This window comes from Eulemur rufifrons, chromosome 4 (assembly GCF_041146395.1).
Source record: "Eulemur rufifrons isolate Redbay chromosome 4, OSU_ERuf_1, whole genome shotgun sequence".
In the NCBI taxonomy this organism is placed as follows: Eukaryota; Metazoa; Chordata; class Mammalia; order Primates; family Lemuridae; genus Eulemur; species Eulemur rufifrons.
Genome location: NC_090986.1, coordinates 82,513,617 through 82,536,693, shown reverse-complemented (window position 1 = coordinate 82,536,693; position 23,077 = coordinate 82,513,617). Strand labels below are relative to the sequence as shown.

The 23,077-nt window shown below is 55.9% G+C and overlaps 1 protein-coding gene across 1 annotated transcript; it reads left to right on the top strand.

The window, feature by feature from the left end:
- Nucleotides 1-3,596: 3,596 nt before the first annotated feature.
- On the top strand, nucleotides 3,597-23,023 carry ATP12A (ATPase H+/K+ transporting non-gastric alpha2 subunit). Its single transcript, XM_069467470.1, has 20 exons — nucleotides 3,597-3,713; nucleotides 4,438-4,551; nucleotides 5,402-5,536; nucleotides 5,668-5,785; nucleotides 6,031-6,299; nucleotides 7,464-7,662; nucleotides 7,817-7,926; nucleotides 9,338-9,472; nucleotides 12,449-12,641; nucleotides 14,456-14,631; nucleotides 15,295-15,431; nucleotides 18,420-18,570; nucleotides 19,064-19,232; nucleotides 19,323-19,477; nucleotides 20,938-21,061; nucleotides 21,235-21,380; nucleotides 21,834-21,967; nucleotides 22,123-22,224; nucleotides 22,631-22,722; nucleotides 22,807-23,023. The coding sequence occupies exons 1-20, from the start codon at nucleotides 3,612-3,614 to the stop codon at nucleotides 22,833-22,835; spliced, it is 2,790 nt and encodes a 929-aa protein (XP_069323571.1). The 5' UTR covers nucleotides 3,597-3,611; the 3' UTR covers nucleotides 22,836-23,023.
- The last annotated feature ends 54 nt before the right edge of the window (nucleotides 23,024-23,077 follow it).

The window sequence follows — 23,077 nt, the reverse complement described above, 5'->3', positions numbered from 1 at the left end:
GCAGAATCTAGCCAAAGGGCTAGAGCAAAGTAACGATAATAGTAATGAATTATCCTGTATTGGAAAGTCTAATCTTTTATTGCAACATGGAACTTTTTCTTGCGTATACTTAAGAAACGATGGTTTGGGCACCAGTCAGAGTGTGGATCTTTGTTTCAGATAGTCAGGGCTTAAAGAATTCTGAGTCCTGGGTTTTCGGGGTGGGGGGTAGGAAGACTTACTCCTGGGTTTTCTTCCACAGTCATGGGCTTCTAGTCCTTTAGCCCCGTGGTTCTCAAAGGGAGACTAGGGAGGATCCCCCACCCCCGCCCCGGGGACGTTTAGCAACGTCTGGAAACATTTTTCATTATCAAACTCAGGGGAGGGTGTTAGTGAGTGGCACCTAGTGGGTTGAGACCCTACAACAAAGAATTATTGGCCCAAAATGTGGGCAGTGTCAAGGCTGAGAAACCCCGTTTCAGTCTAATGATTCTTTGGCAAAGTTAACACGTGTGGGCCATGCTGGTATTTGTTCATTTGGCAGGTTTTAATCTGCAGGATTTCTCTAGCCATTGAACCCCCTGAGTTTCACGTACTTGAATAAGGGAAGGCATGCTCCTGTCTGCCAGAGACCACCCGGGGAGGGAGGAGGAGTGTCCAAACATAGAAAGTGGGTCTGTTTTGGCTTTGCCCACCATGGCCGGCCAGCCAGCCCCAGAACTGAGGCCTGAATGAAGCAACCAATGTGCAGGGCCCAGGGGACGAGTGTGCTGGGACTCACGTGTGCAGGGGACCACACTGAAGTGAGGCGCATTGCTTTGTCCGTAAAATCTAAAGACAGCTTCTGGGTGGTGGGCGGCAAGTGCGGTCTGAACTCAGGGTGGTGGCGACCCAGCAGGACGAGGCTGTCCTGCAGCAGTGCCTTCCCTCTGCACAGCTGCCTGGCACAAGGAGCTCTTTCTCTCCTTCCTCCACACCTCCCGGCCCCGTCCATCCTCAGGGCTGCCACGCCCAGCTTTCATGGGCTGGCCAGAGCTTGGAGTTTGAGTCTTTTGGAATTATCTAATTCACTCTGTTCTTCTTCCTTTCATGAACTTCAGAATGACCACAAACTCAGCCACAAGGAATTGGAAAGGAAATATGGTACAGACATCGTTTCGGTGAGTCAGCAGGGAACCGGGCTGTGCAGAGGGGAAGGCTGTGCGCGGGTGTGTGGAAAAGGAGAGGCGCCGTTAGCATGAGCGGCCGACAGCAGCAGCTTGGAGACCGCAGTCATCTGCGTCTGGGCACTGGATGCACATCTGCTCAGGTCGACAGAAACACCTGCTCTGTGGCTCCCACTGGTCTGGCAGGGAGAGGGACAAAGGAGGACAGGCAACCCCTGGCCCGAAGGAGGAGGCTGCTGGGGAGGAGAGGCAGATGTCAGGGATGTGTCGTAATACCCACTCCATCCTGCCTGGGTGGCCAGTGAGAAGCTGAAATGATTCTCTGGGAGAGCAGTGGATTCTGGCCAGACTCTCCATAAAGGGTGGTTTCTGGGGGAAAATCCCCGGGAGAGTGCAGGAGTCCTAAGGCCGCGCGGGGCGCCTCCCTGTGGAGCCGGATGCAGGCCCACCAGGGCAGGGGCAGCTCAGTGGGCCTCAGAGCTTGGGTGGGATTCACACCTGCTAAGATGAACGAGAAGTTAGGGCGGATCTGCAGAAAAGCACCAGACTTAAGGACGAAGAAGGAGCCCACAGGCTCGCTACGCAGAGGTTCCGGAATAGCTCCTATTTCCTGGAGGGTCACTGCGTTGTCCTTAACCCTGGTGACCAGCGTCTCTATTTCAAATCCTCCTTAGCCAAGTTACACCTGTCTGTGGATAAATCTCTGAGATACTACAGGTCCTCCGCAGAGCACAGTGTGGTGGCTCGGGAGCCGGTCCCCCGTTGGACCTGGTCCTGCCGCGAACCCGCCAGGGGTCCTGGGCAGGCTGTGTGACCTCTTTACGCCTCAAACTCCACATATGCAAATGAGGATAATAATGGTCGCCCCCTCAGAGGTTTATTCTGAAAGATAAATGAGTAAATACATGGAGCACTGCCTGGCCAAAATCAGCCGTTAAATATTCCTCAACAAGGTGAGGCACCGTCCACGTTCCCCAAGACCTTCTGTGGGCACAATGCTAGGTTGTTAAGTATGAAATGTCCGATTCCTCAAGTACTAAGTCTGACAGTTGGTATCGCTGACATTTCACTTTGACACGTCTTGTTTTATTGTGAAGGTGCATCCCCATTCCTCAAACACACAGTTTGGCTTGTGATTATCTTTCAAAAATTTTTTTAGAGCAATTTTTGTGAAACCAGAATTTAAAAATTCGTGTTGGTTTCGAATATGAGTTCCATCCTGGAATCAGTGCTGCGAACACATCTCGAAATATCAACGAAGTGCTTGGGAAGGATGTGGCTGATGAACGCACAGCACATCGATGGTTTGAGAAACTCCGTTCTGATGATTTTAATCTTGAAAATGAGCCACGTGGGCAACCTGAGACCAAGGTGGATGGTGATGAGCTGAAAGCTGTAGTGGAAGCAAATCCATCTCAACCTATGCGTGAATTAGTAGCAAGGTTTGACGTTACCATCCCAACAGTATTGGACCGTTTGAAACAAATCAGCAAAGTAAAGAAGCTGGATAGATGGGTTCTGCATGAACTGAAGAGACGTTGTCTCGAAGCTTGCCTTTCTTTGCTGTCAGAACACAAAGAAGAACCATTTCTACACCGTATTGTTATGTGTGATGAACAGTGGATTCTTTTTGACAATCGCAAGGGTTCAGCACATGGATGGATAAAGATGAAGTGCTGAAACACAGTCCAAAACCGAATATTCATCAAAAAAAGCTAATGGTGTCTGTTTGGTGGTTCAGCGCTGATATTATCCACTACAGCTTCATGAAACCCGGTCAATCCATTGCGGCAGATGTCTCTTGCAACCAATTAGAGGAAATGATGAGGATGCTTGTGATTAAGCAGCTGAGATTGGTCAGTAGAGACAGGCCAATCTTCTTGCAAGGCAACACTTGACCACATGTCACACAAACAACGCTCCTCAAACTACAGAGGCTGGACTTGGAAACTCTGTCATCCACCATATTCACCAGACCTTGCACCAACTGACTACCACTTCTTCCAGGCTTTGGGCCACCTCTTGGAGGGAAAAATATTCAATTCTCAACAAGCTGTGGAACATGCCTTTAGTGATTTCATCACCACTCGCTCTCCAGGCTTCCTCGCTGCTGGCACAAACAAGCTACTGTTAAGATAGCAACACTATTTCAGTAGTTTAGGTGCATACTTGGATTAATTGTACTGCTTCTTGTTTGAGATATAATAAGCCACACTTTTGATTGGAAATCAGACATTTCATATTTAATGACCTAATGCCCACCTAACCACAAGCTACAAAACTATGAAGCTCAGCCCCCGAGGGAGGAGGAGTGTCTAACTCGTACTGTTTGTGTTTGAGTCTGCTTTTGCTTGGCTTTCTCAGGGTCTCTCCAGCTCCAGAGCTGCCGAGCTGCTGGCTCGGGACGGGCCCAACGCCCTCACCCCTCCCAAGCAGACGCCGGAGATTATCAAGTTCCTCAGGCAGATGGTGGGGGGCTTCTCCATCCTCCTGTGGATCGGGGCCGTCCTGTGCTATATCGCCTATGGGATTCTGTACTCCAACGACTCCACTTCCTCCCTAGACAATGTAAGGCCCTGGCGTCCCCTCCTGGTTGCTCAGTTGGTACCGGGGCAGGACAGGGCCGTGGAGTCAGGCCTCGTGGGCACAGCACAGGGCTGGAAGCAGGATTCTACCACGGGTCAGTCGCCGCGTGGGTGTGGGATAACCAGCAGTTTTCCTAGCTATAAAACAGCAGTGGCATCTGACTTTCTGATGCCCCAGAGGCAGTGCGAGCATAGATTTGAAAAAGAGAGAGAGATAAAACACCTTCAGTTCCTGAGGGGAAAAAAACCCACGTCCATGGGAAGTATTTCTGGGCTCTGTGTCCTCACAGCTAGTCTCTCCCTTTAACACAGAGAGTGTCTGTGCCTGCTGAGACCTGAATGGGCCACAGGAAGTGGAGGGAAAAGCCACCAGAGGCAGCAGCCCGTGGGGCTGGGACTCGTGCAGAGCAGGAAGGCGGGAAGCAGATGGGGGGCGCAGGGGGCGGATGGGGGCAGGGAGTGACCGGGGGCAAGAGGGGTCTGCCGGAGGGATGGGCGGGCCCGAGGCTGGACTGTGGGGGTGCCTGCACAGCTCTGTAACTCCCTGCACATCAGCGAGTCGTGCAGGTAACAGAGGTGGGTTCTGTGGCCTGTAAGTGACACCAGGACACAACTGCCCGTGTCTCACCCCCACAGAGAGCTCCAGCCCCAGCCCCGGCTCATTCCTGATACCTGTTTCTCTGACCCTGCTCCTCCTCCCCACCCAGGTGTACCTGGGCTCCGTACTTATCCTGGTAGTCATTTTAACGGGGATGTTCGCTTATTACCAAGAGGCAAAAAGCACCAACATCATGTCCAGTTTCAGTAAGATGATCCCGCAGGTGAGTGGCGGGTGAGGAAGGCTGCGCTGAGGGGATGGCGGGGCCGCGGCCTTGGGGCCCTGCTCGGCCCGGGCTTGGCTGTCCGAGGGAGCGTGGGCAGCGCTTGAACCCCCATTCCGCACAGGGGTTGGAGGTGATCGCGTGAGGCTCAATCCAGGAAGATGCCCGTCATTGTATGACATCTTCTGTGCCTGCTCTCAGCATTTGGGGACAATCATCGGGTGGCTCCGGGAGGGACCTGTAGAATTCAGGGAATCGGTTCCCTGGCAGCCAAGGAGACCGTCTGTGATTGTCCGCAGCCCTTTTTGCTGCCGTTCCTGATCCCGGGGCATGTTGCCCCCAAATGCTTTCGGTGGGGAACCCAGTGCTCCCCTGTCCCCCCAGGAACCCCTATTGGGTGTCCAGGGCAGGACAACCCCGCTGTCCCTGGCCTGAGAGCTGCCGCTGGAGGGAAAGGTCCCGGGTGGAGGCGATGACTCCTGCGGAGCCACAAAGCCTGAGCCTGCCCGTCAAGGCTCCCTGGACCTTCGCAGGAGCGATCAAGCCTGCGGCGCCCAGTGCTCTTCCGGACGCTCCGCCGGACGGCTGCTTTTCACTGTCTCCCTTCCCTTGCGGCCGGGGCTCTCCCTTCGCCAGAGGAGCACCACGGCAGCCTTTTCCGGTTGCAAGAACATCTTTGTGAGCTCAAGATAAAATAGTCTTAGAGGCTTGGGCCCGGGGTGAAGCAGTCTTCAGTTTCACTTTTGCCACTCTGACCTCGAGGTTCCACTGCCCTGTGCTGGGGCTGGGTGTGGTGCAGCACGTGGCATCCTGCCAGGCTCTGAGGTGTCTGTCACGTTCTCCTCTGCAGCAAGCCATCGTCATCCGAGATTCCGAGAAGAAGATAATCCCCGCAGAGGAGCTTGTGGTGGGGGACATCGTGGAGGTTAAAGGAGGAGACCGGATCCCCGCGGACATCAGGGTGCTGTTTTCTCAGGGGTGCAAGGTAAGCGTCAGGGCGCCCACCCTGAGGACCGTGCCGGGAGCTGGCCGGCGCTCTGTTGTCTTTCCTGGTCTCAGCACGAGAGTCAGGGAACCAGGTGCCTGATTCTGAACCATTTTAAACATTTCTTCTAGGTAGATAATTCATGTCTCACGGGGGAATCTGAGCCCCAGTCCCGCTCTCCTGAGTTCAGCCACGAAAACCCCCTGGAAACAAAGAACATCTGCTTCTATTCCACAACCTGTCTGGAAGGTAAGGCCGGCTGTCGCTCAGGCCACGTGCCCACCCACAGGCCTTCTCCCTCCCCGGACCTCGTGTCTTTGTCTCTTTGCCACGCCTTGCGACAAAGCTTGTCCCAGAGGAACCACTGGAGTCGAAGGGCCTGGAAGACGGATGCCACAGGCCAATTGGTCACGCAGGCCCCGGGAGGGCTGTAGCAGGCTCTGATGTCCCCACAGCTGAGGACTCCTGGAACGAAAGGTCTGCTTCCCCTGTAGGCACCGTCACCGGCATGGTCATCAGCACGGGCGACCGCACCGTCATCGGCCGCATCGCCTCCTTGGCGCTGGGAGTTGGGAACGAGAAGACGCCCATTGCCATTGAGATCGAGCACTTTGTTCACATTGTGGCAGGGGTGGCCGTCACCATCGGCATCATATTCTTCATCATCGCGGTGTGCATGCAGTACTACATCATCGATGCCATCATCTTCCTCATCAGCATCATCGTGGCCAACGTGCCTGAGGGCCTGCTGGCCACTGTCACCGTGAGTCCGTGCTGTTGGGCAGCCTTAGCCGACCCTGTGGACGCTGCGGGGAGGGTCCCACCTGCACACGACCCCCGTCACCTGCCTCCAGGGCAACACACCCTCCCGCAGGGACAGCCAGGGAACATTCTGAATAGACCCTCTCTGAGAGGGTCAAAAGGGATTGTGACGTTGTTAATATCTGAATCCATTGTCCTTGAAAATGGTGTATTTTCAGATCTGTCTGCAAGCCACAAATGTCACTTTGCCCCATTAAGATCTAGATAAGACAGACTCTACCACTTACAGATTTTCTGAAAGCCTGTTGCTTTCCCCACATTTCCTTGGCAATTCCTACAACTTAGGAATTCAGGCTCATTGTTACATTTTTGGCCTCACTTTGCTTCCCTCTCTCAGACAAAAAAAAAAATTCCTCCCTTTTCTCCTGCAGAGGAATCCAGCCCTTACTGCCCCTCCCCAGACTCCGCTCCCTGTGCCTGTGCGAGGCAGCTGGTCTGTCCTTAGATAACAGCCGCCCAGTCTCTGCCGGGGAGGCCCGGGGGCAGGAGGAGAGGGTTCCTGTTTCCAGTTTTGTAACCGTGTGATCCCTGGCCTGGTGGCCCTGACCAAAGGCAAGAGAAGTTTTTGAATTCCAGGTCTCTTCTGACTCAAGGAGATAGTAATTTGGGGAAATTAGCATCAAACGAAGCCTTTGAGATCTGGGGGTTTAAAGGAAACTTTAAAATATAGAGCTCTTAAAAGGCAATGCATATGCTTCTTGGCTCCCCAAAGCACCAAGTGCGTCCTTTGAGACAACCTCTTTGGCCCGCACGGCCCGGGCCTCTCTTGCGTGTTCACGCAGGGGCAGAGGTGGGAGCCGCGGGGCACACTCCCTCCCGCTCTGCGCACCGGCTGCAGCACCCGGCCTGCCGTCGCTGCCCGTGGGCCCCTCGGGATCACTTTCTTCAAGGAATGAAGGGACAAGAGAAGTGTCTCCTATTTAATTTTTTAAAAAGGATTGTGGCATAGAGGGCAGCCAGCGGGCAGCCAGACCTTGCTCCTGAGGCCAGTTGAGCTCCCTCCTGAAACGGCCGCAGCTGAGCTGAGCTAGCTCTGTGCTAGGAGCCCGTGTTCACAGTGAGGTTTCCTGCAAGCTTCCCTGTCTCTGTCTCCCCCACCTGTCAGGTGACGCTGTCGCTGACCGCCAAGCGGATGGCCAAGAAGAACTGCCTGGTGAAGAACCTGGAGGCGGTGGAGACCCTGGGGTCCACCTCCATCATCTGCTCCGACAAGACCGGGACTCTGACCCAGAACAGGATGACTGTGGCCCATCTGTGGTTCGACAACCAGATCTTCGTGGCGGACACCAGTGAAGACCATTCCAGTAGGTCTCCTGGAGCGCTGGGTGTGGCGTGAGGCCGAGCACTCCCGCGGGGCTGGGCTGGGCGCAGGTCTGCGGGCTCAGAGCTGCGGGGCAGACCGTGACCGTGGGCGGCGGGCCGGCCCACAGCAGCTGCTGCTCTCTCTCCGTCTTCCAGACCAGGCCTTTGACCAAAGCTCCCAGACTTGGGCCTCCTTATCCAAGATAATAACGTTGTGTAACCGGGCCGAGTTCAAGCCAGGACAGGAAAGTGTCCCCATCATGAAGGTAATGCTCCCGCGGTGCGTGGCGCTGGGTCCTAACACATTGACTCCCATACAAGAAAAAAAATTTTCCCCAGGGCCATGGTGTTTTATTAAAACAAAAGGATCCTTTCTAATTTCTTATTTTGTTGTTTTCTGTGTGTGAGTTACATGCAATGCAATCCACGTTTTTAGAATTAAATTGTCAATATTAATTGTAACAATAAGAACATCAACAAGTAAGATTTTCATGAACCAGCTGCAGGGTTTTGCTTCACGAGGCCCCGGGCTCAAAACTAGCCTGAGTTAAATACAACTCGCATGGCAAGCAATGTGTTAAATGACACCCAATTAGATCTCACTTGCTCTGTTCTGATGGATGCTGGGTTTACTCTCTCCAGCTGAGTAAAGTTTGTACGGTGCTAGCACGGGACATGCAGAAAGTTCTGGTCATTCTAACCAGCTGTGTGCCGCCTGGAAGCCTCTCAGCACATTGCACTTGCCACCTTCCTCCTGCACCCGGGCTGGCTGCCAATCAATCTCTTGTCCTGGACTTTCTGTGTTCCCGTGACATAACCATTCCACTTGTCAGGGGGCCGAAGCTTTCGGAAGTCCTCTCTGACTCTCTCCTTTCCTCACATCTAGTGGGTCTCTGGGTTCTGTCATTTTTGCTTCAAAATACACATAGTTTTATAATTCTATTATCACCAATACTTTGCATCTGAATAGCTGTAGCAGCCTCTTAACTGGCCTCCCCAATTCCAGTTTATCCCTCCCGGGGTCTTCCTGGAATCCCATTAATTTTCAGTAAACACCACTCTATTCTTTATCTAACTTTGCTCAAAAACTTTGCTTCCCTATTTCCTGCCCCTGAGTCTAGACCTCAGCCTGCCTTTCAGGCCGTCCATACCCCCCACACCTCCGTGTCCTCCTGCACTTTGAGCAGTCACAGAGGAGCCTTCCACTTCGCACTGCGCTCCTGCATTCCATTTCTAGAAGGTTCTCTGCTCCTCTGTGCACGGTTCCAAACACGCCCATCAGGATCCTGCTTTTTTCTTCGCTGGCAGCGCTCCAGCGGCTTTGGATTCCCCGGGACCAGCAGGGGGCAGCATTGTCTCACATTCTTGCCTTTGCCCCGCGTCGGTGCTAGGTGCTGGGTGCCGGGTGCTGGGTGCCGGTGCTGGGTGCTGGGTGCTGGTGCCGGGTGCCGGGTGCTGGGTGCCGGTGCTGGGTGCCGGGTGCTGGTGCTGGGTGCCGGGTGCCGGGTGCCGCGTGCCGCGTGCCGGGTGCCGGTGCTGGACTTGTCTCCAACTGCACCGTGAGCTCCCGCAGGAGCAAGTGGGTTCCGCGCTAAAGACACGTTGGGTCGCTGAAAACAAGCATAAAAGAACCAGACCATGTGCTGCAAGGATTTGTTTCTCTCTCTCCATTCCCAGAAAGTCGTGGTTGGAGATGCCTCCGAAACTGCTCTTTTGAAATTCTCAGAGGTCATTTTGGGTGACGTGATGGAAATTAGAAAAAGAAACCGCAAAGTAGCTGAAATCCCTTTTAACTCTACTAACAAATTTCAGGTGAGTGTTTCCTGACACCTGGCCACCTTTGTTATCACTAGAATGACGTTTCTACCTGCAGGTCTCCTTGGGCCGACCCATCTTTTGAATGGTACCTGACTTCAGAAACAGTCCCTGGGGACACAGGCCTGGGCACTGGGCCAGCCCGGGTCCGGTGTCCCCTGCTGGCCCCCTTCCTTCTGATGTGGGCTGCAGGAGAAAGGGAAGGCGCAGATCTTTTCAGGGCCTGGATGCTCCTGGGAATGATCCGTCTGCATCACATACACACACGCACACCCCCCGCCGCCACACCACCAGGTAACTTCTGCACAGGTGAAGGGCAACAGCCGCATCCTGGAGGGTGAGGAGAGGCGGGTGTGGGGTGAGCACGGATGCTGCACCCCTGTCACGTCAGGCCCTGCACCCGCCCGTGGCGTCTCGCGTGATCCGCACAGCAGGCCGGGGCACAGGCGAGGAAACGGCCCTTAGCAAGTGCTGCTGGGCCCACAGTCACACGGCCTCTGAGTGGCACACCCACTGCTCACACGTCTGACTCCAAAGCCCAGGATTGTTCTAGCACAACACAGAGGCAGGACAGCTCAGGCCTGGCCGCAGGGCGAGCCCTGCCCTCTGTGAGGACCGTGGACGGTCTCTCAGCCGGTCGCCTGTGGCTTTCGGGTCCCCGACGTGCTGTGGCCGGGATCCCCCTCGCACCCACTGCTCAGGAAGACAGTGGCTGTCCCTGCCCAGGTCTGTCCCCTCATCACAGGGTCCACACTGTCAGCGTCTGCATCCTTCTCGTGTTACCGTGAGTGACGGGTTGGTAGCCCAGGTCCGGATGCAGATGGGATTTCCCGTGGAGTCCCGGAGTCCCGAGCTGGAGACAGGGACGATGACGCGGGCTTTGCATAAGTGTGTGGTGCGTGAATAGGATGACGGCGTGTGTGCATTGTGTGCGTGTGTGTGTGTGTGTATGTGTGTGTGTGCATGGAGGGAGACTTCTGGTGATTATCCACCCATCTTTGGGCAGAATTGAGGCTGGAGGAGAACTCTGCCTTGCAGATGTCATCCTTGTGCATAATGAACCAATAAGGAATCACAGTCAGCTAAACACACAACTCACAGAAATGTGTGATGTGAAATACTAAAGCCAGGAAATCGGATGTCTTATTCTACACCTAAGTGAAAATGAGTGGGTGACCGTCCACGGTAGCCATTCAGTGCCAGTTTCCACGTGTGTCAAATCCTCGTTCTCACGACCGCTCTGCGGCAGGCGGGCGAGGACGTGAGGTGGAGAGCACGCGTGCACCGTGGAGAGACCGGGGGAGATGACCTCGGGATCCTGCTGGGCTCCATGTCCCGTGGCAGTGGCCTTCCCCGTGGGGAGAAGTGAGAAACTGCAGGTCCCGTGAGGCCCCGTGTGCAGGCTGGGTGGGGCGCGGGCGCACAGTGGGCCTGCAGAGGGCCGAGGGCCCGTGTGAGCTCCCACGGGAGAGGTCAGAGCTGCTCCGTGGGGCCGTTAGAGCCATTTTGCATTTTGCATGCACGAGTGAGCCACTCGGCCTCAACAGGGCTTCGGATGTCACGGCCTCGGGCGGTGTCTGGTGTCTGTTCCACTGCAGGAAGGAAAGCAGAAAGTCGGGTCCCAGTGATCTTAGGACAGCAAGGCCCCAAACAGACTACTCCCTGAAAATATGTAAAAGGATTTATGGCAAATTAGAAAATTAGGACAATGTCTTATAATGGTTTTATATGCAGATGAATGTATTTAGTTTAAAAGATTACGCTCTGTGTCCTCCATGATCAAGGGCAGGGACACTCTGGAGCCTGCTCGCCTGGGTTCAAATCCCGGCTCCGCCACTGTTAGCGTGACCTTGAGCAAGTTGCTGACCCTCGGTGCCTCAGTCTCCGCCTTTGCAAAGGGTTCGATGGTAACAGTGGAGCCTGTGGCTTCGGGTTGTTTCGAGGACGGGCGGCGTCCCTGTGTGTGGCACGAGGCGTCCCTGTGTGTGGCACGAGAGCAGTGCCTGGCACATGGCGCCCCTGAAAGTACTGCTGCTTCTTGCTCGTTAAATGTGAAAAGCCCCAGCTTTTAGAAAATGACGGTAATAATAGATGGGAGGGTTTGGTTTGGTTTGGTTTTGGCTGGTTGGTTTTATCCTTAGTGTTCTTACTTGGCCATTAAAGAAGCTGCCGCCGGCTTTGCCCTGTCCCGCTGGGGCTGCTTTGGCATTTCTCGTTCACGTCCAACAGTCCAGGAATTACTGATTTGGAACCGTTAGACCCCAAATGGTAGGGCTGCTCTTTATAACTGATTTTCTCCCAAATGCTCCACCTTCCTGAGGTTCCTCTTGAGTGTTCAAAAGAGTGTCTGGCAGGTGTAAGAGTTAGTCATTTTATTCTCGTATATGGATTTTTTTGACATTTTTTCTGATTATCTTAGGTTGGATCTAGCAGTAGAATTGCTAGGTCAAGGCGTTCACATTAAGATTGTGACACTGAGGGCCCGGCTGTCCTGCAGGGCTGTGCGTGATCCTGTCCCCTCCCTCGCACCCCGGCCGCTTTCTCTCCAGATTGAGGCCGAGAGGAGGCACCAGGATCCCTGCCGCCTGGTCCCGCCTGGTCCCGCCTGAGCTCAGAACAGCTGGGGTCTCACACGGCCGTCCCACGGCAAGCGGGCGGAGCGGGAGCCATGCGGAGGTGCACAGCCCCCCAGCTCTGCCCGGCACCCCGGGGATCTTGTTCAAGGCACAGGATTTCACGGGCTGACGGACACGTCCGGCCTCCCTAAAGCAGCCGGTTTCTGTCTGAAAGACTCTGTGCCTCCCTGGGCTGGGCCCAAGTCTAGATCTCTGCGTGTTACTTGGCCACCGAGATAAAAGGGATAGAGCACGCCAGGATGTCATTGTTTTCCTCCTCCTTTACGTGTTGAGGACAAGGGGAGAGATGGGAGTGCTTTTCACCTTCCTGGACTGACAGCCGATTCGTTCCCGCCAGCTCTCCATACACGAGACGGAGGACCCCGGCGACAAGCGCTTCCTCATGGTGATGAAGGGGGCCCCGGAGCGGATCCTGGAGAAGTGCAGCACCATCATGATCAACGGCCAGGAGCAGCCGCTGGACGCCAGCACGGCCAAGGCCTTCCACACGGCCTACATGGAGCTGGGCGGGCTGGGCGAGCGCGTGCTGGGTGAGCGGGGAGGCCGGGGCAGGCGCCGCGGGCCACCTGTCATCCAGCAGCGTGGCCGTGGCGTCACTTGGAGCGTGCAGAGGGGGATATGACGAACAGGAGGGGCACCGAGGGGAGGATGCTGTGCGACAGCGCCGAGCAGGGCGGGGTCCGGGGAGGCAGGATCGGGGAGACTGGAAGGAGTTACGTCTTCACGGCCTTGAGTGACAGCACGTGGAGGGCGGTGGGGACAGTATCTAGGGCAGAAGGAACAGCTTCGCCCAGCACGGGGGCAGAAAGGGGTTGCCGGGCAGACGGGCTGGCGCAGTGGCAGGAAGCAGGGCTGGAGGGACAGGGAAGGTCGCGAGCCTGCGGGTGAGGAATCGAGCTTCGGCCTGCGGTCGGGGGAGCAGGCCGAGGGCTTTGCAGCAGAGGGACCAGCCAGAGCCGCAGGCTTGGGTGAGCAGGGGCCTGGTGGCAGCAGGGAGAGGAGCCCAGGGCTCCGTGGGAGGTGGCTGTCCTCGCTCAGGGGAAGTGGACAGGCGTCTGACTGGGGCAGGGGGCGTGTGGAGGAGGGGTCCGGGCAGGAGCCTTGGTGGAGGCAGAACTGGGAAGATTAACCCCTGGTTACAGGAGAGGAGTGAGTTGAAAATGATTAAGCTCCCCATTTAGCAACCAGGAAAACAGTGGTGCCCACAACGGAGACGGGAGGTACTGGGGGGAAGGAACCTTGGAAAGGTGGGTGTGGGGGAGGGCCTAAGGTGGCACCTGAGGTGGCACCTCGGGGACAGCGTCCTGTCGCCAGGACCGGGGTTGGCGGAAGGGCGCCTGTTCAGGACCAGAGTGATGATGTCAGGGACACGGAAGTGCGCACTGGATGATAAGGCTCCCTGGACACCACGAAAGCTCCTGCCAGCAGAGAGGGACTCTGTGCAGTGTGTGTTCCTAACGGCTAGGGCGTCCCTAAAGCAGGTGAAGCGCACACATGAGGTAACAATGCCGCAGGCACGCTGCCGGTAGCCCCAGCGCCAGGTGGTCTTTTCAGCAGCAGGTGGACGGATCCCCACCTGGCCGGGTCGCTGCGGGAGCCTCGAGTTTGACCTTCCGGGTCTGCCTGCCTGCAGTTGGCGAAGCAGTGGGCCCCTGAGGAAACTTTGTTGCACAAGCTGACGAGAGGGTCATGCGATCTTGGCGTTGCCGCCAGACACAGGAGTCCTTCTGTCTCAGCCCGTGAGAGGCTGATGTCTTCCGGAAAGGATGGTGCTGCCTGGTCCTAACAGCCTTTCTCCTGTGCTTATCTTGATTAAAGACGGACCCTCGGACGGCTCCGCTTCAGGCCCCAGTGCCTTGCCCACTTGGTGCAGTAGCACGTGCTGTTTTCTCTGCCAGAAATGGCCTTCCCACCCCCATCCTTCCCTCCTTGCCTGGAAACCTCTGTGCCCCCTTGAGGCTCATTGCACGTGTGACCCCCTTGGGGACGTTTCTCTCCGGCCGGCTGGAGCGTAGCTCAGCCTTTGCTACGCCGTGTCTCTAGCTCTCCGCCCCCACGGAGCCGGGACGTCTCCAGAAGCAGAGGCTGTGCACTCCTGGCCTTCGTATCTCTAGACCATAACACAGAGCCTAGTGAGCACGCAGCAAATCATTTTCAGATGAAATATGTCTTTCCTTAAAAAAAAATCATGCATTACAGCATGGAAGGAAGCAAACAATTCCGGTACATTCTAAGGCACTGGTAAAATAGTGAGGACTGAGAGTGTATTGACATGTCCCCCCCGCCTTTCCGTTTGTCATTTCTCATCCTGGTTTCATTAACTTCCAAATTCGTCCCATTCCAGGTTTCTGTCACCTCTACCTGCCAACAGACAAGTTCCCAGAAACCTACTCGTTTGACACGGACGCCATGAACTTCCCCACCTCCAACCTCTGCTTTGTGGGGCTCTTGTCAATGATCGACCCCCCTCGGTCCACTGTGCCGGACGCTGTCACCAAGTGCCGCAGCGCGGGGATCAAGGTGGGAGCCTGTCCCTGCCTCAGAAGGTCTCCATGTGGGTGACTCCTTCCTAGTGACATTGGTCACGGGACATGGCCCGTATTTAGGTGTCTTCAAGTAAATGTCATCATCCCCTTTTTTAAAATCTCCTCTTTCACTGTGCTAAGATGTCAGTAACTGTCCTGTAAAAGCAAATGACAGTGTCTCTGTGGAAAAACCACGGAGGCGAGAAGAACCTCCCCGTGCCCTGAAGCGGCCGTACCGGCCCTAGACCACGATAGACCATGAAAGGCTTTATGGCAAATCCTGAGGCTCAGCCTCCATCGTCCATTGATCTTCGTGATATTGAAACCAAAACGTGAGCTCCGTCACCCCGTCAGCATCCAGACTGCGGAAGCCACGTGGGCTGCCCCGAGTAGACATGAACCGGCCCTGTCACAGACACAGTGACTTCCCGGGGGAGGGGCTTTCTCTGATGTCAGAGGAAAAAGCATAAGCAGCTTAGGAGCGGGAGCAGCCCCCATGGCGTTAGTGTGTCCTGTCTCCCATCCAGAACTGCCCCTGGCAAACCACAGCGGTCCCCAACCGCGTCCTCCCAGGCCGTGGGGAGGAGGCCACACTGACCTGTCCCCAGCTTGGCCGGCCGAGTCCTCGGTGTCCACGGCCCTCTCCTCTGTGCTCTAGGTCATCATGGTCACCGGCGATCATCCCATCACAGCCAAAGCCATCGCCAAGAGCGTGGGGATCATTTCGGCCAACAGTGAGACAGTGGAAGACATCGCCAGTCGCCTCAACATTGCTGTGGAGCAAGTGAACAAGCGGTGAGCACCGAACCAGCCCAGCACACGCGCTGGCTCCAACCCGTGCGGCCCTGCTGGCTCTAAAGAGCAGCCCCATTTGGAGCAAATCACCTTTTTGCCAAACACCTTCTTGGGCAATGGCAGGCTGGCTTGATCTATAATCCACATATCCATGGGTTCAGTCGAAATTTAATTGAGCACCTAATATGTGCCAGGCACTGTGTTGATATCATGAAAATGGCCCTCTAATATTCCTTGTCTGAAATTTCAAAATCTGGTGGAACAGATCTGAAAACATACACGCCAGTTTGGAGTAAGAAAAACTGAAACAAATGGTTTATATGCAATTCCTTGGTCGTGGTCCAGTTGTGTAATTAGGAATAGTAGGAACCTTTGGAGTTTCATGCACCCCTAGTGAGCATCTTGGGTTTTTAATCTATTCAGCTGGCTTCAAACAGTGTAGCTATGTAAACCTACTCTCTTTCCTATTTGGTAGTATATAGAATGAAAGCTTCCTCAAGAAAGCTTTTTTCCTTGTTTCTCCTAATTCTTTTAATCATGTTTATCCCTTAGTCCATCCGTCTAGCCATTCATTCGCCTACTAATTCTTGCAACAATTACTAGTTGAGTGCCAGCTGCACACAGGCACTACCCTAGACCTGGAGCCACAGTAGCAAACAGAACGCACTGTCCCCACCCTTGGGAACATCCCACCTGCCGGGGAGACAGAGAAACACCAGTCATGCCGTGGTCAGAATCTTGGACACACTGGGGCTGAGGGGCGGCTGTGGGCGGAGCGTGGCCTGGACTGTGGGTGGATTGAACGAGTCAAAGACTCCAAAGTCTCAGGTTGAAGAGAAATGTCGTTGGCTGGATTATACTTTCATGCATGTGGGGGGAAGGGAAAGACCGGTGAATGGCCGGACTTTGCCCGAGCACGCAGGCCTCGGGGACACAGAGCCGCTGGTCACCAGTGACCGAGTCAGGCAGCCCAGCGGGATCCCGCCTCGGGCACAGCAGCAGTGTCTGAGGTCTGCGTCTGCTAATGCTCTTCTGTATGGTGACATCCCTCTCCAGAAACAGCTTTGGGGCTTGTTTATTTTACTACAAATAATTGGATTGTACATTTTTTTTCATTGTAGCAGTTTTTAAAGAAAGTTGTGTATAAGATGACTCCTGCACCTCCTGCGTCTCCCCTCCCTGCGTGACTATTTGCCCTTTTCCTTCCCTGTGTGATGAGATTTGGTTTCCCGCTCAAGGATCTTTCGGGTCTTTGTCCAGTTTGAGCCTAGCGGTAACCCCTGCCGGGTGGACGTCCCTGCGGACAGTGGTGTCCTCAGCCTCCCCCCGCAGCACCCAGCCAGCGCAGGCGACGTGCTTCCTCCTGAAACCTTGACTGCTCTGACAGTCTGACGGCTTCCCTGGTGTCCAGACCGACCTCCATCATCCCTCTGGGAGGCGTGCACTGAACGTGGTCCTTCTGTCTCCGCCCCGTGGGGGAGGGGAAGACCGCTGTCCCTGTGCACGTGGGAGGGTGCGTGGAAATGCCGTTTACAGTCTCCCCTCGGTCAGGAGTCACGACGGGATGGAACTGCGTCCTGGCTCTGCCACTTTGGCGATGGCCGCAGGAGGGAAGAGCGGATTGTCCATTTGATCCAAGTCACCCCACCGAGTGAAGTGGGTGCCTTTGTGAACGTTTTGCGTATTCTCTTCTTCAGCTCTGGTTTCATGACCCATAAAATAGCAGCTCGGCAGGGGTCAGGGGAAAGAGACACCCTTCCTTCTTTTCTTACTGTGATGGTTTTTTTTTTTTTTTTTTTGAGACAGAGTCTCGCTCTGTTGCCCAGGCTAGAGTGAGTGCGGTGGCGTCAGCCTAGCTCACAGCAACCTCAAACTCCTGGGCTCAAGCGATCCTCCTGCCTCAGCCTCCCGAGTAGCTGGGACTACAGGCACGTGCCACCATGCCTGGCTAATTTTTTGCATATATATATTTTAGTTGGCCAGATAATTTCTTTCTATTTTTAGTAGAGACGGGGTCTCACTCTTGCTCAGGCTGGTCTCGAACTCGTGACCTCGAGCGATCCACCCGCCTCGGCCTCCCAGAGTGCTAGGATTACAGGCGTGAGCCACCGCGCCCGGCCTTACTGTGATAGTTTTTACCTGCAGGAGGAAGGCCTGTAGTTTGAGTGCTGGAATTCCTATATTTAGCGAAAAGAGGAAAAACAGACCTACAAAGCTCGAAACTTATAAAACGTAAAGAAAAGGGCCTGCCGTGTTTCCTGCCTGTGGTGTTCAAGCTGGAGGCTGAAATGTGGAGTGTTAGCCCAGGGGAGCCGAGTGAGAAATGCCCCTTCCCGGCAAGGGAGGGGACCAGTGAAGGCCGTGGGGAGGTGGGGTGTGGGGGTCTCAGAACCGAGGGCGCCTGCGGGGCTGGGGGCAGCCCAGGGGTGCTGGGTCTGCTGGAGCACAGTGGGCAGCCCCGGAGGAGGTTTAGCGGGGAGGGCGCGGTCAGCTCTGCACGGTCAATAGTCCCTCGAACCTTGCGGTTACGCGCAGGTGACACTGGTGCTCGGAGAAGATCTCGGTGAACTTTCCTGCCTACATAGCACATTGCAGGTAGCGGATTCTGCAGATCTGAACTGAACAACAGCACAGAATTGTTACCTCTGTGTTTGGCGTAAGGGAATTCTAGGACCCAAAACATACGAGCAGGCAGCGTCTCCCCTCCTTGTGCCCAAACGCCGCCACTCACCTGTGCCAGCAAGGGAAAGGCTCTGGCTTGTCATCCTACTGTTATGAGACACCAGGAAATGGTCTTTTTTCCCCCTTTTACCCAGTTTGCTATCTTGAAATGGAGACCAAAGTGTCCCCAGTGCTCATAACCCCTGTTAACTCCCTAGGGTCGTGGCTGTCGAGGGCGTTGGGCTCCAGCCCATGTCCTGCCTAGAACGGTGCCTCACCCCAAGGTCCGGCCCTGGGCCTCACTGGGATTCTTTTGCGCCTCCCCAGGGATGCCAAGGCCGCCGTCGTGACCGGCCAGGAGCTGAAGGACATGAGCCCGGAGCAGCTGGACGAACTCCTAGCCAGCTACCCGGAAATCGTCTTTGCCCGCACGTCCCCGCAGCAGAAGCTGATCATCGTGGAGGGCTGTCAGAGGCAGGTGGGTGGGCCGCGGCGCCCGGAGGTCTGCGCCGCAGATCAGGCTGTGACGCCCTCAAACCTGTCCAGGGAGAGTTCTGTGCCTGTCCTCGTCACCTGCCCTCTCCGCTGCCAGGGGCGCTGCCTCCCTGCTCGGCGCTCCCCGCAGGGCTCGGCCGGCTCTCTGCATCTTATCACGGGAGCCGGGGCTTCTGGCGGGGAAGCATTGGCCCCTGTGGCAGGCGTGAGGAGAGAAAGATTTTAAAATGTAGATGTAAAACAAAAAACCTGCAGACATAAGATACAAAACGCCTCCGACTGCTGCCGCACACACTGGGGTTTTCTCACTTTAGCACGTCTTGTTCGGAGCTGCTCGTTCTTGCTTCGGGGACGTTGTCTCTACCTTTCCCCGAAACGGGCCTTCACTCATCTCGAGGTTGCGGGAGGCCGCGGTGCTCTTGCCGACCCATGACCCCGGGGCCCACTCACTCCGTCTCCTCCCTGGGTGCCCCCAGGACGCGGTCGTGGCCGTGACAGGGGACGGAGTTAACGACTCTCCGGCCCTGAAGAAGGCAGACATCGGCATCGCCATGGGCATCGCGGGCTCCGACGCAGCCAAGAACGCCGCCGACATGGTCCTGCTGGATGACAACTTCGCGTCCATCGTCACGGGGGTGGAGGAAGGTGAGTGGGATCGGAGGGGTGGTCTCCCCGAGGCCCGGGTGGCCGGGGAGGCTGGCGGCCAGCCCTGTGAGGAGACACGTCTTTGCCTAGGCCGCCTGATCTTTGACAACCTGAAGAAGACCATCGCGTACACCCTGACCAAGAACATCGCCGAGCTCTGCCCCTTCCTCATCTACATCATCGCCGGGCTGCCCCTGCCCATCGGCACCATCACCCTCCTGTTCATCGACCTGGGCACAGACATCGTAAGTGGCTCCGGGCGCAGGGCTGGCACCCCGGGGCGTGTCGAGTGCAGGGTCTCCCCTCAAGGGCCGGGAGACGACTCAGTTGGTGCTTCTCAGACTTCGGCCCGAGGGGGCCTGTGGCTCCGCGGTCCTAACAGGCTCCCAGATGGCCCCGGTCCTGCCGGGCCACAGACCACACTTCCACGCACGGGACCAGAGACACCTGTCAGATGCTTGGTGATTAAAACCACTTCACCCCATGTAGAGCTCTTCTAAACCTGACTCTCTACCGTCCGGAAAAGGAAATATGCCAGTGATCAGTTTCCGCCCACATGCCTCCTACTTCTTTGGGGAAGGTGAAGCTATCACCCTAATTGTCCCTGTGCCGCTGGGGGCCGAGTGGCTACAGTGACAACCCCACATCCGCCCTTGTGAAGTGGCAGAATCAGATGGGGACACCCCTCTCCTGAACACAGTAAGAAGTCGTGGCCACTGAGACTTTATAAAGCTTTGCCCTATGATAACATCACCTAAACCGTCCTCTTTTCCAGTACGCATCCATTTAAAGAAAGCCCTGTGGAAGTTACCCCTGTAGCCCTGCTCCGGGCTCAGGGGCAAAGCAGGAGAGAGCAGGCCCAACCCACAGCCGGAAAGGGGCCTGCAGGCTGCCTCCTTCCCCTCTGGCTTGGTTTGGCCCCCAGCTGATCCCTACGTGGCAGGGAGGTGGGAGCTGTCTCCACCTTGGGGGGATTGAGGTCCCCACGGTTGATAGGACATTTCCCAAGCCCTTTACATTCGCTCACGGTCCAGGCCTGGACACTTGTCACAAATGCAAATTCTGGGCTCTGTGCACCTGCAGTCCCAGCTACACTGGAGGCTGAGGTGGGAGGATCACGGAAATCTGAATCCAGCCTGGGCAACATAGACTTTGTGTCTAAGAGAAAAGTTTTAATTAAATGAAACTAAACAAAAAATATTATCCCAGATTTCCAGGGCAGGAATCATGGAAGTGGTTACACCTTCATTGTCTTTGAATAAAGAGACAGAAAGAAATGCAGATTCTGTGGCCCCGGCCCAGGCCTCCGGCACCGAGCAGTCTGGGGGTCGGGCACAGCCCTCTGTCGTTTCACAGTCCCCGGGTGGGGCTGGGAGAGACCCGCTGTCGTGCCACATTGCTTGGGGAACCGGTGGCACCTGAAGGGGAGGGGGTGGCACCAGAAATCCTCCTTGCGGGGGAAAGTGTCTTATACCCAGCGTTGTTTGGAACTGCCAGCACATGGTGGTGCTGCAAACATTGACTTTCAACGCTGCTGTTCTTAAATTCCGCGCGGACAGTGCACCCCTACGGCCCGCAGCCTGGACGGGCTGGGTGCCTGTCCCCCAGCACCATCCAGCAGTCGCCCCACCCAGCCCTGCCTGCGTCCCTGTGTGGGTAGAGCAGAGCCTTCTTGGGTGAGCGTCACCCTCCTCTCCCCTTCCAGATTCCCTCCGTTGCCTTGGCCTACGAGAAAGCCGAGAGTGACATCATGAACAGGAAGCCTCGCCACAAGAAGAGGGACAGACTGGTGAACATGCCCCTTGCCGTGTACTCCTACCTGCACATCGGTAGGCTTGCCTGTCACCGCAGGGCCCACCTGAGAATTCAGTGGAGCTGTGGGCGCAGTCAGGAGTGTGGTTTTGCTGTGGGGCGTGGGGTTAGGATGGGGAAGGGGCTGGGACGGGACCGGGCAGTTCTCTGCAGCCGTCACAGAAGCTGCGTCCACGTCTCACTGTTCCAGGCCTCATGCAAGCCCTGGGAGCCTTCCTCGTGTATTTCACCGTCTACGCACAGCAGGGCTTTCTGCCCCTCGCTCTCATTAACTTGCGGGTGGAATGGGAAAAGGACTACGTGAACGACTTGGAAGACAGCTACGGCCAGGAGTGGGTGAGTGACCACAGCCCTGCGGCAGCGTCGCCTGGTTCTCCCCACCGCCCGGCGGGACTCAGCCAGAACCTGCATGTCCCTGAATGGCCCTGATGAGACAGAGACAGTGAACGCTCAGTTCACGGGGCTCGGGGCCCTGTTGTGACACTGGTTTGGCTTTTGCCGGGACAAGGGATGCAGCCTCATCTCCCCAGCTGTACCACAGAGCTCACTTTTTACGTTAGCTTTGCTGTTGGTATGGACGACTGACCGGCCCAGCCACCTGCCAAATAAATTACCAGCTTTCCCTATTCACCTGGTGCAAGGAAAAACACGTTTCCTTCCAAACGCTGGGAGGTGGTCTGCTCTGAACCTGGGTGAGGCGGGGACAGTGAATCCGTACAGAACTGCGCTGAAACCTCCTGACGTTTTCCTCTGGGTCTCGTGGTCACTTCCTTCTCTGCCCACGACCAGACTCGGTACCAGAGGCGACACCTAGAATGGGCCGGCTACACGGCTTTCTTCGTTGGCATCCTTGTCCAGCAAATAGCAGATCTGATCATCAGGAAGACCCGGAGGAACTCCATCTTCCAGCAGGGTCTCTTCAGGTACGGCCCACGCACGGCTCAGCCCCAGGCTGCCGTGCCAGGGTGACCCTCGGCTGGGGGTCGCAGGACCCAGCTCTGGCCGGGCCTGTAATGCGCGAGGCCTTGACGCCACCAGGGGTGAGGTCGGAATGTGTTTGCTTTTGTGTGTGTTGCAGAAATAAAGTCATCTGGGTGGGGATCTTCTCGCAGATCGTCGTCGGGCTGCTCGCTTGCTATGGCCTCGGGAGTGTCACAGCCCTGAGTTTCGCCATGCTCAGGTGAGTTCCCCTTCAGCAGCCTCGGGGGCAGAGCCAGGTTCTGAGCTGTCACGGCTAGGAAACACGGGGATATTCCCGGGGGTTCTTCTCCCAAAGTCTTTGGAGAGAGATCACCCTGATTTCACGCTCTGTGAGCCGGAGGCTGTGACCGGACAGCCTCCTACAAGAGGAGATGATTTTCCAGACCTCGCCAGACCTCTGCACCCTCATCCCCCAGGGTGCTTCACAGGCAGATGTCACAGTCCAGGACAAATGAGGAGCTTTCAAGTTTGATGTTGTGGGACCCAGCGGATCTGCTGTCTTTTTAGGAGTGCAGGGAAAATGGGCAGGAAGTCCCTGCCTGTTGGCCAGGTTGGCCTGTCCCTTTGGACGAGCCAGGACTCACCTCCCTCCCTTCTGCTCCCAGGGCTCAGTACTGGTTTGTGGCCGTGCCACACGCCATCCTGATTTGGGTGTACGACGAGGGGCGGAAGCTCTTCATCAGGCTCTATCCTGGAAGTGAGTAGCAGTGTGATTTCTGAGGCTGTCCTCACCCACTTCAGTGGACTGTCCGTTTCTCAGTACCTGTTTCTGCCTCTGCAGGCTGGTGGGATAAGAACATGTACTACTGAGACCACCTCCCTTCCTGGGGCTCCCGGCGGCACCCTGGGGATGCTCTTGTTTGTCCCCTGGGCACTCGCCAGGAGATCCCTCTGCAGCACCGACGTCGTCAAAATGCACACGAGCAAGCGTTCATGCAGAAAGCCACGTGACCGACGCTCACTGAGGTTTTGTACTTTAAAGCTGAGATTCAACTATTTATATATGATTTTCATCTCATCCCATCTCCTTATATTAGATATGTGAATTTCAA

Bases quoted from the DNA above. Each gene is read 5' to 3' on its own strand.
- ATP12A (XM_069467470.1), top strand. From the start codon at position 3,612: ATGGTGGGGGGCTTCTCCATCCTCCTGTGGATCGGGGCCGTCCTGTGC. The intron at 3,714-4,437 runs GTAAGGCCCTGG...CTCCCCACCCAG, and splicing joins CCACTTCCTCCCTAGACAAT to GTGTACCTGGGCTCCGTACT. The intron at 5,786-6,030 runs GTAAGGCCGGCT...CTTCCCCTGTAG, and splicing joins TTCCACAACCTGTCTGGAAG to GCACCGTCACCGGCATGGTC.